Source organism: Camellia sinensis, chromosome 11 (assembly GCF_055761805.1).
Source record: "Camellia sinensis isolate YWXY chromosome 11, ASM5576180v1, whole genome shotgun sequence".
Classification (NCBI taxonomy): Eukaryota; Viridiplantae; Streptophyta; class Magnoliopsida; order Ericales; family Theaceae; genus Camellia; species Camellia sinensis.
In genome coordinates, this window is record NC_138971.1 from 12,544,687 (window position 1) to 12,560,685 (window position 15,999).

At 36.2% G+C, this 15,999-nt stretch overlaps 1 protein-coding gene across 4 annotated transcripts in view; it reads right to left on the minus strand.

Moving 5' to 3' along the window:
* Window positions 1–15,999, minus strand: part of LOC114257480 (P-loop containing nucleoside triphosphate hydrolases superfamily protein) — a 60,791-nt gene that overhangs the window by 588 nt on the left and 44,204 nt on the right. For all 4 annotated transcript variants that reach the window (XM_082893599.1, XM_028197238.2, XM_082893600.1 and 1 more), the window contains 12 exons: window positions 14,018–14,128; window positions 13,290–13,379; window positions 13,047–13,122; window positions 7,913–8,009; window positions 7,751–7,820; window positions 7,487–7,663; window positions 7,274–7,396; window positions 4,691–4,774; window positions 3,062–3,246; window positions 2,714–2,852; window positions 2,582–2,641; window positions 1,381–1,452 (listed from right to left, as the gene is read on the minus strand). In XM_082893599.1, the coding sequence (XP_082749725.1) occupies window positions 1,381–1,452; window positions 2,582–2,641; window positions 2,714–2,852; window positions 3,062–3,246; window positions 4,691–4,774; window positions 7,274–7,396; window positions 7,487–7,663; window positions 7,751–7,820; window positions 7,913–8,009; window positions 13,047–13,122; window positions 13,290–13,379; window positions 14,018–14,128 (1,284 nt within the window). The remainder of the gene's footprint in view (window positions 1–1,380; window positions 1,453–2,581; window positions 2,642–2,713; window positions 2,853–3,061; window positions 3,247–4,690; window positions 4,775–7,273; window positions 7,397–7,486; window positions 7,664–7,750; window positions 7,821–7,912; window positions 8,010–13,046; window positions 13,123–13,289; window positions 13,380–14,017; window positions 14,129–15,999) is intronic.

Below are 15,999 nucleotides of genomic sequence, written 5' to 3' on the forward strand. Positions count from 1 at the left end.
TATAATCTTAAATAATTTTTATACAGTATTTCGATCAAAATAATATGGCAATGGCATTTTTGTAATTACAAACCAGCTTGATTGGTCTATTAATTTAAAATGATAAGACCCAAATCTGTCACACCATTACCTTAAAATTCCTTGTTTGTATAGCATAACTCTGAAGTCTAAATGAAATATGTAGATATCAAACAATAAAGAATATGCGGCTATGAGATTGGATTTGAGCCCCAAGATGTAGCTAAATGGTTGAGGTGAGGAATGTAAATAACAAGCCAAACGACTGAGCCCACAATTATCTACCTTCAGCTGGGAACGTCTAATATGACCCACAGAAAGGACAGGGCCTCTTTCTTGCTACTATTGCCATTGTGTTATGAACTTAATCTTTAGTAATCTCCCTCAAACTCGCTCTATCAAAATCCTCTTTCTTAATATATATTTCTTTTGATTGACAATGAGAAAAAAAAAATATATATATATATATACAAAAGACTACAAAATGTACATGAGGCAAGAAGCCCATGTAATAATAATAAAAAATATATATACATACGTATATATATATGAAACATTACAAGCTACATATAGCTTCCCAATCTCTAGAAATAGAAAAATAAAAGAATTCCCTTGACTATGTAATTGGTATTAAGTCTCTTGTGAGTCATGGTTTTGCGGACACCAGGCCTCAAATCACACGAGTTTCTGGACATCGACAAAAGAGGATGGCCCTCGATGATTTTTTAGTTGGGCGATGATGTTATTTGTTGGGCTAACTGATAGAGACCCAGATGGAGCTGTTACTTATTTGATTAAAATTGTAGTTGAGATTATGATAATTTTGAGTTCCAAGTTTGATGTCTTTTATTTGACAAAATTGGAGGATATTCAAAGACTCCTAACACTGCCAGATGGGAAAGACTTTCCAAACAAATTAACAAAAATCTAAAGTTTTCTATTATGTTTGGTACTGAAGCCCCTAAGGTGTTGAAGACCAAGGTTTCTACTTCTTTCTCTGCTTTGCACTGTTTTGCATCACACGGTCCACACGAACACCTTAGCCTCCAAATCAACTTGTGAGGGACAAAGAATGGTCACATTTGGGTCATCAATGCTTTTTATTAAAAAATGACTTGAAAGAGAATACCCTCGGCTCAATGAAGAGTCCATATCCTTTAATCAATAGATGCATTGGATAAGGAAACACTCTCAAGGATAAATAACAAGAAAATAAATTCATTGAACTCATAATCATTCTGATTTGTAAAAGATTGAAAACTCCATGAAAACGAAATAAAATTAGAGGAGACCATAGAGACAATCGAAATATTATGACCACTTGGTCCCTCATATATATCTGAATCAATCAATAAAGTTTACCTTGGCTTTTGACTCAATGAAATCATCCAAATTGAGCGGTCTTAATACTGGCACCATATCATTTTTATCCACCTGTATTTGAAAAAAAAAAAAAAAAAAAAAAAACACAGTTACAATCAACAAGATAAAAGCCATCATCAATTAGAGAGATAGTGCGAGTAAAAAAGAGTGCTAATAGTAAAAAACAACATAAATTATAGTCAAGATTACAGAAAGAAAGAGAAAAGATAAAAAATCAAATAAATAAAAAATGCCAATGTGCTTATTTTGAGGGGATGGAATTTTGGCTATGCCTATAGTTCATTTTATACAATGGAAAGGAAATTCAAGAGAAAGGAAGATAGAAATCATACGCCCTCTTTTTGTTTGATTGATTGGTATAAAGGAGAGGAGGAAGGAAGCAAATGAGTTTAGCTTGATTTTATCATTACGCCCTTGCACATTAAAAGAAGGATGTGAAGAGCAACGAGTGAAAAACAGACATGCCATTTCCCCCTCCTTTTAGGTGAAAATATTGGATGGGCCCAGAGAAAAAGTACATTCGTTTGCTTTCAATTTCCTTCCTGCCAAACAACGAAAACTTCTGTCCAACCATATTCCCTCTTCCTACCCCCTTATTATTTTCCACCCTTCCCACAGATAAGACTATCAGTGCTTTGTATCAATAGCTTTTCAAGAAGAGTTTTGTATCTACTGCAAACTTTCATTGCCTTCTAGGGATATATGAACACTAGGTAGGTTGTAGACCTATGTGGGGAGTCTCTCTTGTATATTACTAGTGCCCTTGGATTGTACCCTCTCTGGCACTCTATAGAATAATTTTACTCATGAAGGAATAAACTGAAAAAGAATGATTGAAACAATCAACCTACTCGAATGATCAAGCTCACCACCTCTGCATGATTCCTGGAAGAGTGCTATTTATAATGACATGGTGCTAGAAGCTGAAGAGAGGAGGGAGTACAGCCACATGTCGGTAATTCATTTGGACACAAGTCAATAAAGCAATATGCATCTCAGAGACTCATGATTCAAACAGAATCCTAACATACAATATTAACATATCCATCAAAGAAGAAAAGCAACTTATTAGATAGCTATAGGCAATTCTATCCTAGGAAATATGCAAAGCGCAGCTAGGTTTGGACAATTCAAACTTTATAGAGCAAAGACAATGACATCTAAATTCAAAGAAGGTTACCTTTTTTTCTTCCTCTAGAAGTTCTTGGACAGGTCTATATGCCGCAGCAATACAAAGGTTCTGCAAAACACAGAAGAAGTATGAGAATTACAACAACAGATCCAATCAGTCATTAAACATTGAAGACATTACCTTCAAATCACTTCCTGAATATCCTTCAGTTGCATTTGCAAGCTTTTCAAACTGAAATTCAGGTTCTAAGTTTTCTTTAGCAAGAAATATTCTAAGTATCTTTACACGATTTTCAGCATCTGGCAGATCCACATATATCCTGAAAACCAATCGATGTATACAGTAAAAAGAATAGTTGGGGAACTGAAGAACAGTGTATGCAGAAAAAGCATGCATGGCTCACTGGCAGGACACAGAGACCAGGTTTGCAAAAGTAACAAAAACAATATTCCATAAAAAATGTTTCAAGCAAATATGTGGTCAAGGCAGTAAGAGGAGAAAAAACAACTCAGGTTAACCCAAACTTACCTTCTAGGTAAACGACGAATGACAGCATCATCAAGGTCGAACGGCCGATTTGTGGCACCAAGGATGAGGATTCTCTGGCTGTCTTTTGACCTCAATCCATCCCAAGCTGCCATAAACTCATTTCGCATTCTTCTAGTTGCCTCGTGCTCAAAAGAACCACCGCGAGCACCAAGCAAACTGTCAACCTACCCAAACAGAACCGAAGTCTAAATGAAAAAGCTCCTTCTTATGCATACTAAATCGGCCCGTTTGTTTTCAAAGGTAGGATGGAGGGGATTGTTAGTGAGGAGATTCTTAGTGAGGGGATTAAGTAAAGCTGTATTTGTTTTTATGATAGTTGTTAGTGTGAGGATTGTCAAAATATTTTAATATAAAATAATAAAACAAATAAAAACCATGGTTTTTACTTAACAAAAAACAAAATGTGCAGCCGTATATGTTTCAAAAAAAAAAAAAATTGCACTTGGCCAGTTGACCAGCCGGACAACCACACTCTAATCCGAACAGACTATTTCTGAATACCATCTCCTCGCCCAGACTGTTAGTCCGCTCGTCCAAGGCCTTTCGTGGTCCAAAGGGACTCTCAATCCAGACCTCCATTTACAAAACAAACATGATATTGTTCTACTGTTCATCACTAACAGTCCAGTCCAGACTGCTAGATCGGAAAACAAACGGGGCCAATGAGACATAGTGTTCTATAGCAAGCAGTGAGCGTGGGCCACTGATATTATGACATATTTGCCTAAAAAAGAAACATTATACAGTTTGTGTTAAAAGATTTTATATAGTTGGCGATAAACTCCTTTCGCTTCTAGCTACCTTGTGCCTCAACAGCACCACCCCAAACACCTAGCAAACTGTCAATCCATACGAATGGAACTGAAGTCTAAATGAGAAGGCTCCTTATGCATACTAAACTAGAGATGGTTTTCCTATAGCAAAAATTGAATTCAGACCACTGATATTATTATTACAACAAGGCAACAGCCATGAGTCCATGACTGATACGATATGTAGTATAGTTTGTGAAAGTAGCAGTTGAATAATGAAAAAGAAAGTTTCTGAATCAGACTAAGCATCATTTCCTTTAAAGTATATGGGGAATGGGGATGTTTTATATTTCCATTAAGTGCTGAAATCTTAAAATTTCACCCAGTTTTACTTAAAATTAAAATTTACTTATTTTAAAAAATCAGTACTCAAAATTTTCAGCACCTAGTTTCAGTTTATCAAACAGCCTCGCTGTCTCCAAACCTGCTAGGAAAGTGAAAGTCACATGATATATAAAGTAAATAATCAATACGCAATGATGCTGAGTACGATAGATGAATTTTAAGAATTCCATATGGAACTTGATTTGGACTTTGTCTAATGCAGTTAGTGTAATTTGGTCTGCTTTTATGTTTCTAGAGGATATTTTGCTGCTGGTTTAGCTTATTTTTGTTTTCTAGCTTCTCAAGAGTGAGGTATTTTGCTAATTAAGACTTTGGATTGTATAGTGGGCCGCCACAGTGGCACACTTTTGCTTGTGTGGTGAATTATTTGTTTTGGCCAGATACTGATATTTGACGCAAAATAGCAGAGAGGCCTTTATGCAGTAGTTAATGCCATAAAAGGACGTCTCACCTCATCGACAAAAACAATTACAGGAGACAGCTTGCTAGCAAAGGAGAAGAGGGCTTTTGTAAGCTTTTCAGCATCTCCAAACCACTACATAACAAAAAAAAAAAAGTAAAAAAGTATATTAGCAGCTGAGCACAGCAATATATGTGGTGAAGCTTTGTTGAACTGAAAAAGAGCAGATAAATAACATAAAATGGACCAAATTAGAAAAGATGAACTCAAGTGCCGTCAAAGCCTAAAATTTAAGACACTGTACTTTGCCTTGGGAAAATGATTATCCCAACATATTAGCAGTATCAATTTCGCCCAGAAGCAGCAGTGCTGCCACGGCAACAGGAGCCTCCAATGAAAAAGGTCTTAGCTCACCTGACAATAGCGCTAATAATCACAGAATTCTAACATCTAACAAGAAACAGAAAGTATGTTCAAATAGCGGGTATTGTAAATGTCATACTACTGAAACTTGTTTCTGCACACCAGAGTTATTTGAGTCGAGGTCCCCCCGAGGCACCAAGGTCTCATGGGGTGTAGGCATGAGGCGCAATCAAAGTGAAGCGCAAGTTATAGATATTGCATAATTTTTTTTTTTTTTTTTTATGAGTATGACAGATTTATTGTATGTTTTATCTATCATGTGCTAAATAATGAAACACTGTATTTTTACATTACATTGTGCTTAATAACTTGGACCACATTATCAACTTCAAATTAAGTAAATTCAAATTAAACAATTAAAAGCAGTCATGCAATTATGCAATTAAATGTTTAGACAAATTAAATAATACAACCAACTAAGCAAATCAAGTCATTTAAAAATAAACACTTCAACTGCAAATTATTGTTTGGCCATTGTCACCGTCTAGAGGGGAAAAAAAGGTCTAGGGTAAGAGCATCTACCACTATCGTATGTTCCCTAATATCAAACAACACAGAATTTCAGAGATTAAAATTTCTCAAAAGAAAATAAAGGACAAATTTCCCATCATTGCTAGCTCAATTGGATAAATGGTGTTTGTTAAAATAAAAGGTGTGGTAAATCAAATCTAAAATGTTCTACTATTTACAACAAACGAAACAACATAAAGAAAAATTTAGGAAGAACCCCACCAATATATATGTCTTCTATGAAAATGTATTACCATTTTAAACAAAATGAACCTTCTTTCAATAAATTTATAGATTTGACTAGTACATAATACAAAATTAAATAATACGATTTACAATGTCTGACAAGTGCACTTTCAGTAAGTGACTAGTACATATTGGGATGTTGACCATTCTTCATTTTTCTAGAAAAATGCAGTTAATTGTTACCAATTTTGACAAATGAAGTGTAAAAACCTCCCACAATCTAAACATTCATTGTACTCGATTCAACTCAACAAGTGTCAATCCTATTCACTTACAGCCATTTACATATATCCTTTGGCTATATTCTAAATCATATCTTAATTAAAATCTAGACAAAAATGTCTTGTTTGACCACCTCAACCCAAGTCATTCTTAGCCTGTCTCCTATCCTTTTAGTGCCTTCTACTTGAATTAAATCATGGAAAATGGGAGAGACCCCCAGCACCCCCAGTGGGTGTTGATTGGTCCAAATTTTTTATTTTTATTTTTTTTTCCTTCTCTCTTTACCCCCCACGTGTATGTGGGGGTGGTGGGGGTCACCCACTACTGGGGGTTTGCAGCAGTGCTCTTAAATCACATCTTCTATTCTTCTAACAAGCATATTATAGTTGGTCTACATGTACATGACCAAACTATCTAAATTATCTTTCATAGCTTTATTCTCAATTGGTCCCACTTCAAACTTCACCGAAGGTATGCTTTTCTGATTCAAACTTTTCTTGCAACACCACCCATCCATCTTAATATTTTAATTTAGTAAAACTCATTTTTTTCACACATTTCTTGTACCATACAACAGAGTTGGCCTCGTAAATCTCCTATAGAACTTTCCTTTGAACTAACTGGAAATTCTATGATCACACACCAGTTCTCAAGCACCTTTCCATTTCATTCATCCTATTGTTATGAGTTGCATCACCCCAAATCTTCCCTTTAGGATTATTGATCCAGTATATCAAAAATAGTGACATTGGTATCTCTTGTCCATCAAATTGCATTATCTTTATTTCAGTTCTAGTTTTGCTAAAATTGCAAGTCTAAAGCATCTCTTAACAACTCTAGTTTGATGTTTATGTCAACTCTAGTTTCATGAATTAGAACTAAATTGATACTGTTTGTAAATGATATCTTTTTAAATGATATAGGTAGTATGACATCGTACTTCATTTAAGGAATAGGATTTTTTTGGTATCGTCTTTTGACTCCATTGCAAGGTGGTTTTATAATATCATGTTATATTCTTTCTCATCTGTTTTTTCTAGTCATAGTAAGATGGATGAAGCGATCAATTGGTGCACTTGAGAAAAATTCATATTCAATTGACAAATAGTTTGATATCCCTACAAGAATTGTTGAATCCTCATCCTCTTCTATGCATAACATTTCCCAAAGTTCCAACTTAAATTTTACTATTTATTATTATCATTATTTCTTTGCAAAATGTCCCAAGGTCACCTTTGATGTTAGAGTTGAGCCAGTTATGCTGATAAAATTTGCTCCAGCTTCTGTTGCAAGTGCCTTAGCAAGAAGGGTTTTCCCCGTTCCAGGAGGCCCAAAAAGTAATATCCCCTTGCAAGGCTGACAAAAGTTCCCAGAAATTAGTGGAGAGGCACAAAATATAGCCCATCTGAAATCAAGTAAATACAGACAAAAAGACCAATGAAATACCCGCAACAAATTCCCATGCAAGAAAAGCTCTGGTCTCCTCATTGGGAGAATGACAAGTTCATTTAGTGCCCTCTTCACTTCTTCAAGGGCACCAATATCATCAAACTTGACACCAATTTCACCAGGAGGAACCACCGCTGAAACAAAGTTGCTCTCATACTCATCCTTCGCAAGATTCTGCCAAAGTTCATACATGTCAAGCATGCAAGGAAGTCATTGATCTCCTCATAGCATTTTGAGGTTAGAACAAGCAAAGATACACACCTTTAGATTCTGCGATGGCTTCTTGGATATTGTTTCTTGCTCCCTTAACCTCAAAATTGCAATTTCAAGGCTTCACAAGATAGAGAATAGCAACTAACTTTAAGGTGAAATAGAAAAAATGATTATCAAATATATACAATTGTAAAGAACATATGTATATACCTTTCACGAGGCACACACAATCTTTCTGCTTTTATTGATGGAAGGAGGCATGATGATAAATAATGATTTTTGGCCCAGCCAACAACTTTCTCAGCTTCTGTAAACAATAATCGAATGGCAATTGGGGACAGCAAATGGCATGATAAACAACAAGAAAGGTAGTGTCACAAATTTATGTGGAGTTTTAACTTTTGCAACCAGATTTAGTTCTAAAAGTTCCACACAAATATCAAACATAGGAAAACATGTACAGTTTCTGGACTCGCTTAGCTTTGAAAGAACAAAAACACAAAAAACCACATAAAAATACCATTAACACATGTTGGCAATTGGCATCTATGCATTCAAACCAATGGATTTTATTTTTTCAACAGAAATAAAATGTCATTTCCTTACTCTACAATTTATCCTATTCATACAACTGGAAATTATTTATGAGCTGAATGGTTTACTCCCTAAGCTACATTGAATATAGATTATGTAGATAAGATTCACTTATAGAAAATGTAAATCGTTAACCTTGTAAAATTAAATTGTTCATAGTTGCTCATAGAAATGGGCCATCTATAATGACAATATGACTCACCTCTATATGGTAGGATGGTCTATCTCAACCATTAAAGTGCAAGACCTCATATTAATATGTTGGCATATTTGTAATATACCAAAGGATCACTCCAAGAATCAGGCCCTATTAAAACTACAATCAACTTCTGTGTGAATCTTTAGTGTCCAATGCAATGTCCCCCTAATCAAGAAAAAAAAGAATGACTCAAGTTCCTAGGCTCAGTAACTTTGACTTACCAATGACTGAGACTTTACTTGGCCATCAACTCAATATCTTGTGTTAAAATCCACCAACTCTCCACCTACTTCACCCACTTAAACCTACTCCACTAAACCTAACCCACTACACCACTACCACCTCACCTACTCCACTAAACCTAACCCACTACACCACTACCACCTCACCTACTCCACTAAACCTAACCCACTACACCACTACCACCTCCACTTCACCTACTCCTTACCTACTACACACTCACCCTCTTCTATATATAGGAATCATGAATCATTGTAATAGATATCAATATATCAATCAATAATAATACATACAATTTATTCTCTCTCTTTCTCTATACATTATTTCTTACATCTTGGGTGCTGTATGTTGGGGCTATGCAAACATTCTTTTCAAGATGGCATTCACCATTTATGTAAAAACAAAGTATATTGTCCCACTAAGTTAGCTCACTGTATAAGTGAATTTAGGACTAGGCATTTTTTATTTTTTTGCAAAGGGTTTATTAGAATGTGTTGTGACTAAAAGGTGGTGAGATAGTAATCAATGGAATGCAACTAGAATGCGTTGGTTGGACAATACATATATTTTATTTCAATGGCTACTCACAAACATTGGTTGGTGGAGTGGTGCGGTTCACAGTATGGTATTGTGACATATATGAGAAATTGTATAAATCCTACAATTCTAGAGTTTTGGGTGGTCATTGGTGATGTGGGTAGGCCATGGGCTCTATGGGAATCATGATAGGCACTAAGATAGTGCCAAACCACAAGAAAGGGAGAGGGAGAGAACTAAAAGTCTAAGACAGCCTTCGTAGCGAAAGAAAGAAAGGGAGGAGGGGGGGGGGGGGGGGTTGTCCTTATCAAGGAGGCTTCCATTTATAGGAGGGTTGGGCTTTGCACAGTGTCCTATGCACGAACTTTGGGGATCGTAAGTAACATTTGGTAGGTATGATACACCCCCATGAGGTATGTCACACGTGTGTCTGTGGTCAAAGTCTGCCTCTCTCTTGTTTAATACTAGAAAAAGTGAAGCCACCCTAAAAGAGCGCTAACAAACTTTGCCAATCCTTGAGCTCCAATTACCAAACCACAAGTCTCTGATGATCCCATCCAAGATAATGGGTCAATAGCCAAGGCACAAACCTCAATTTTCCTAAATCATGTGATGGACCTAGGCAAGCTATGGCATCAGAGTGCAAGTATGAAGTCTTGGAAGGGCAAGAGCCATTGAGTGCGTAACGTTGAGACAAGCCACTGAGAGGATGAGATGGATGTGAGCGAAGCACTGAGCGGTTGGGTTCGCCTAGGTGAGGCACCCACACTTGGGGAGGAGAGTTGAGTCAATGTGAGATGCTCGTGCCTAACATCCACGTGTTCATCAAATTTGAGTTAATTTTTCTTATACTATGATGGTTGCAACATATTTTCTTTTGTTTAGTAGCTTTTCTTTTCTTTTTAGGATTAATATGTTCGATAGATTCCATCCCAATTGGGAATGAGATTCTTGCTTGATGGGAACGCGATGGGAAATAAAATCTTGCATGTAATCACAGAAACGCGCTTCTGGAGCAGATTTGTCACTGCCATTAGGTGGATCCTACAACTAAGATGCCAGTTATGCACAAGGGGGGCTCACCAACATTTTACCGCGAGTGCATATCGTGAAGGTAGAGCCTCCTTGATAATAGCAAGTCAAATACCTTGCATGAATGGAAAGTAGCTTGGCTATTGAAGTTATATATGAAACAAGAGATTACCTCGACCACTAAAGTCTGATTCAATGGGAGACATCTCAACCTAAAAAGTATGGCACAACATGCGACACAAACATGGCACTGACACGACAATTTTTTAAAAATGCATGGACATTGCACATGGGGGGATAATGTAGGATGGATCCGCATTGTCTTTCTTTTATCCTTGGATCTCAATTTTTATTTCCTACTAAAATCCCAATTTTTGCAACAATTGCGTTCTTTGAATTTTCCTTTTCCTGTTCCCGATCTGCAGTTAATGGAATAATTTGTGATAGTTGAAAAGTTTTTCAAACTTATAGTTAATGGACAAGTGTGTTCCAGCGATGGACAGATGTGTCCCCCAAATGCCTAAAGCATATCCAGGTCTAAAAAATAAAAATAAAAATAATAATAACAATAATACGAGGACACATTTGGACGAGTATACAACACATATTGGGTAGTGTTCAACACTTGTTCATGTCTAGCACATGTCAAGTGTTCATGCTTATTAGACCTCAAACATTAGAAATCATATACATGACGAAAGATTTCCTAGACTATCAAGGTTATCTTCAATAGGAGGTAACACTGCCATTGGAAATCACTTATGTGGCGACATATTAACTCTGAACTGTAAGGACACAACAGCAATAGAAGCATCATAGAGATTTTCTTATTAGTTAGCATTTTCCGAGGATATTAGGATATAATCCAAGGATAGACTTTCAAGCATTGTAACCCACAGTATCCCATTTCCCACACTAAAACAAACATGGAAAAATAAATGAGACAATCCTTGAGAAATGAATTTATATGGAGACCGGGTATTCCCACCCATTTCCCTGAATACCATACTTCTAATAACAGCATGCCAAAGAGAATTGTGCTCAATATGAAAACTTCATAACTATTTAGTATTTTCCAAGCATGCATGCATTCTTCTCTAAAATGCGGGCCAAATCAAGCCCCCTTATTCTTAGGAAGAGAGACTACATCCCAACAAACCAAATGGTCCTCTCTACCCTCCCACTAGTCTCCCATAAAGTCATTCACAAGGTTTCAAAAGCAGTATTACGTAACGGCGCTACCCTTTACACTTGCTTTTGCAATGTGACGGAAATTCACACATGTAACGGTTGTTTCGGTGTTACGTAATGGCCGTAATAGCCCGTTACACACTGTTACACACATTTACAATATTCTGAACAACTTTGTTTCAAAAAAAAAAAAAAAAAAAAAAGCTTACAAACTATACATTATACACATTCTACACGTACAAAATATACATTATACACATTCTGTAATATTTAGTAGCTCAAAATAATTTTTGTTTAGACACAATTTTTTTTTTAATAATCATTCCATTTAATAATTGTAAATATTTTTTTATTTAGTTAGTTCAAGTATTGATCAAAAATAAATTTGTAGACATTTAAAATCAATTATTCTTAAATAAATAAATAAAAATAAGTACAATATGGATTCATGACATATAAAGTCATTAACTATTAAAATAAAATGTAGCAAGTACCTTTTATAGTGATTTAAAAGTATGAAATATATTGGATCATATTTAAAAACTAACAAAAATTAATCAAAATCTATCTTAAACTCCAATAAATGTGATTCTGAAAGGAAAAAAATATGCATATCGGTAATTTTTTTTCAAATTGTGTGAAAAATAAAAAAATTCATAGTTCCAGTTACCGCAATCTTTACGCTACGGCATTTATACCCCACAACCACAAATGCGCCACTGCAACCGCTTTTTGAAACCTTGGCCACTCATCAATTTTTCAATTCTGTTTGCCACTCATTGTGAACAAAAAGAAGGATTAAGTGTCCCCTTGTCTTAAAAACCTTGATGTTTTAAAACTCCCCCCCCACCTTAGCATTAACAATTACTGAAAGACTGCAAGATAAACAACCTTGAATCCATTTTCTCTATCTAATAACAAATCCTTTCCTCACCATAACAAAATCCATAAAATCTTAATCCACTTGATAGCAAATTTTTTTCAAAATCAGCCTTAAAAATACGACCTTCACACCTTGAGACCTATAATCTTCCACTATCTCATTTGCTACCAAAGCTACATCCAAGATTGACCCTCAACAAAGGCCTGTTGAGAAACAAATGTAGTGTCATCCAATATTTAAGATTTCATATTTCCCAGATGTTTCACAAGCATCAATAATTGTCCCGACATGGTTTTTAGAAACTTCTATCTGAACCAACGTAGTCCATATTCTTGCAAAATCAAAGATATTTTGAGTAAAAGTAAGCCATTTCAGTCACTCTCCATTAATACGTATCACATACTACAGCCACCTAAAAATTTATCTTATAGTGACACTGACAGTGTTAACTTTATAGGCCAACCATTTATTTAGCCTACCATATGCATATACCACAAATAAAATAAGAGGCAAACTAAAAATCTTCAAAAACTCAAACCTTGACCCCACAATTTTTTCAAGAAAAAACAATATGTAGATCTCATTCGATATATGCAACTTTAACCTTAGTGAAAAATCATTTGTTACTCGAATGAATAATTAAAAAGAGGGCCACATTAGATTCTTACTCCGCTTTGTCAGTATCACACCATCAGTATTCACATGCAATAGGTCCAAGCAAGATAGCTCGTGCTCCTCAAGGACCTGTAATACACAGTTATTTGTGAAATAAATCCATATATATATAAAAAAAAAATAAAACAAATACTCAGTGGCACATCCACTCAAGCACATCCTATGTTCATAAACTTAACGAATTAAAGCTGCACTGCACCAAAAAGCAAACATTACTACGAAAACTGTCACCATACCTTATGTAGTTCATTTATATTGCTCCGTGATATGACAATTCTCCTGTCTTCTTCAACCTGCTTATTGAATGTTCTAAGCACATCATCCTCCTGCAAATATCAAGGTCAAAGCAGAAAATAAGAAAACTGACATCCAAGATTTGAAACAAACAGTAATGTTAAATATTTATGTTCCCAAATGAGATGTTAGTTTCGGACCTTTTCCACCACAGCACTTAATGAAAAAAGGTACCGTTATACAAAATCAGTTTCACACAACTAGACACCTAAACAAATTTCCATAATGTGTGTGTATATTTGTTCAATTTAACAAATTGCTTTTTCCAAACAAGAGCTACTCTCAGTGACTCAGTCCCTGTCCAGAGTACTGTTTACAATAGCGAACTATCCTCATACAGATAAAAACACAGGAGTCAGATAAAGGAAGCAATCACTTGAGAACTTGGGATGTTTTGAGCCAAACCATAAGTTTCAAAAAAATTGCTGGCAACTGCCTCAAGGCAACAATGGACCAGTAAGAAAATCTAAAGGAAAAGCTTGATAATAAATGCTCCCCAGAGCTACTTGAAGCCTTCTCACAATTTTCAAGGGAGTTGTCCCCATCCAGAATTATAAAGTCAAAGTAGGATGCAAAACAAAACATCGAAAACATAAGAGAAAGAATGCAACAAGGCACATGGACCTAACAAAGAATCCTTTCACTGCTTTAAAAGATTTAAAATAACTACCTTTGGGGGATATAGACACATAACATTCGAGAATAGCTTATATATTTCGTTATCTTCCGATCTCTTTGTTGAACCCCTTAGTCCCTCTGTAAGTCGCTTCAAAGGTAGAGGCTGAAAAACAAAATCCAAGCACAATTTAAAAAAAGAAACAATCCATATAATTTACATATCATCCAGCATCTAAAAACTACTAAGAAATGATAGGCAATATCCACAATATTAGAATTACACCACACAGGGCAGTACCATAGCAAGATACTATTACACTTTCAAAAGATATAAACAGAAGATCCTACTAAAGGTTGTACAGGGGACTACATAAAATTAATGGACAGTTCAATAGCATCAAATTAAGCACATAGCAGAAGAAACTCATAATAGAATGAACAATCACTAATTTATTTACATAAACTAATTAGCCCAGCAGACTCCTAGTAATGCATTATTAAATTAATATTGACATAATATATACAAAACAAAACAGCAAAGATAAATAATTTATGTTGACGGTACAGAAGCATTGTAACTCCGCCGGGGTTGTTAACAACTTCGCGGGTCCCAAGCCCGGGTTAAGGAGGAGGGTTGTGTGTTAGGTAGCCGACAGCCAACATGTAAAAAAGCCGCTCGGATCCCTTATGAAAATGAATCCTACTTTGAATCGTTTAAATGCTAGGTCGTTCCCCTCAAGTGACGCGTTGTGCCTGCCTCCGGGTGTTTCGAAAAGTGAGCAAGGGGCGCCGCATCGACGCCTGGGTGCGGTGAAAAATGGGCAAAGGTTTCCGCGCTTTTCTGGACGAGCGCGGGTAAAGAAGCTAGTCCAAGACTATAAGTTTAGGGTAGCCACTTGGAACATAGGAACCTTAACCGGCAAGACGATGGAATTGGTAGATGTTATGATTAGGAGGAGAGTTAGTATAGCTTGCATACAAGAAACTAAGTGGACGGGAGAGAAAGCTAGGGAAATTGAGGATACCGGTTTTAAATTATATTATAGTGGTAAGGATAGACGCAGGAATGGGGTAGGAATCATAATTGCCAAGGGTCTTGTGGAAAGTGTAGTGACGGTCACTAAGAAAGGAGATAGGATTATGCTAGTTAAAAGTAGTTATTGGAGGGAATATAGTGAACATTATTAACGCATACGCCTCTCAAGTAGGGTTAGATAATCAGACTAAGAGGGATTTTTGGGAGCAAATGGATGAGATCTTACAGGAGAGAACCTAGTTATAGGTGGAGATTTTAATGCCTATGTGGGCATAGATAAACTAGGTTATGAAAGGGTGCATGGTGAATACGGTTTTGGTGACAGAAATGAGGCTGGAGAGAGTATCTTAGATTTTGCGTTAGCTTCTGACCTGGTGGTGGCCAATACTATGTATAAGAAGAGGGAGGAACATTTGATAACCTTTAAGAGTGGATTAGTTAAGAGTCAAATAGATTACTTCTTAGTGAGAAAAGTGAACGGCCTAAAATGCAATGATTGTAAGGTGATTCCTGGAGAGAGTCTGGTCTCTCAACATAGGATTTTGGTACTAGATTTATGTTTTAGAGGGCAATACCAAGCTAAGAAGGATGGTGGGCGTCGTAGGACGAGATGATGGGACCTAAAAGGGGATAAACTAGAAATATTTAAGAATCGAATGGATAAGGAAGGTACTTGGGACTTAGAAGGTGATGCTAACACCATGTGGAACTCGATGGCCAATTGTATGGGGAGAATCTCAAGGGAAGTGCTTGGAGAGTCGAAAGGAACGGGACCCAGCTCTAGGAAAACTTGGTGGTGGAGGGAAGAGGTTCAAGTGGTAGTTAAGGCAAAAAAAGAGTGCTTTAAAAAGTGGCAGAAGGATAGAACTGAGGAAACCTTAAGAGCTATAGATTGGCCAATAAGGAGGCCAAGAAAGTAGTGAGAGAGACCAAGTTGAAAGTATATGATAACCTATACATTAGACTAGATAGTAAGGAGGGAGAGAAGAGGGTATACA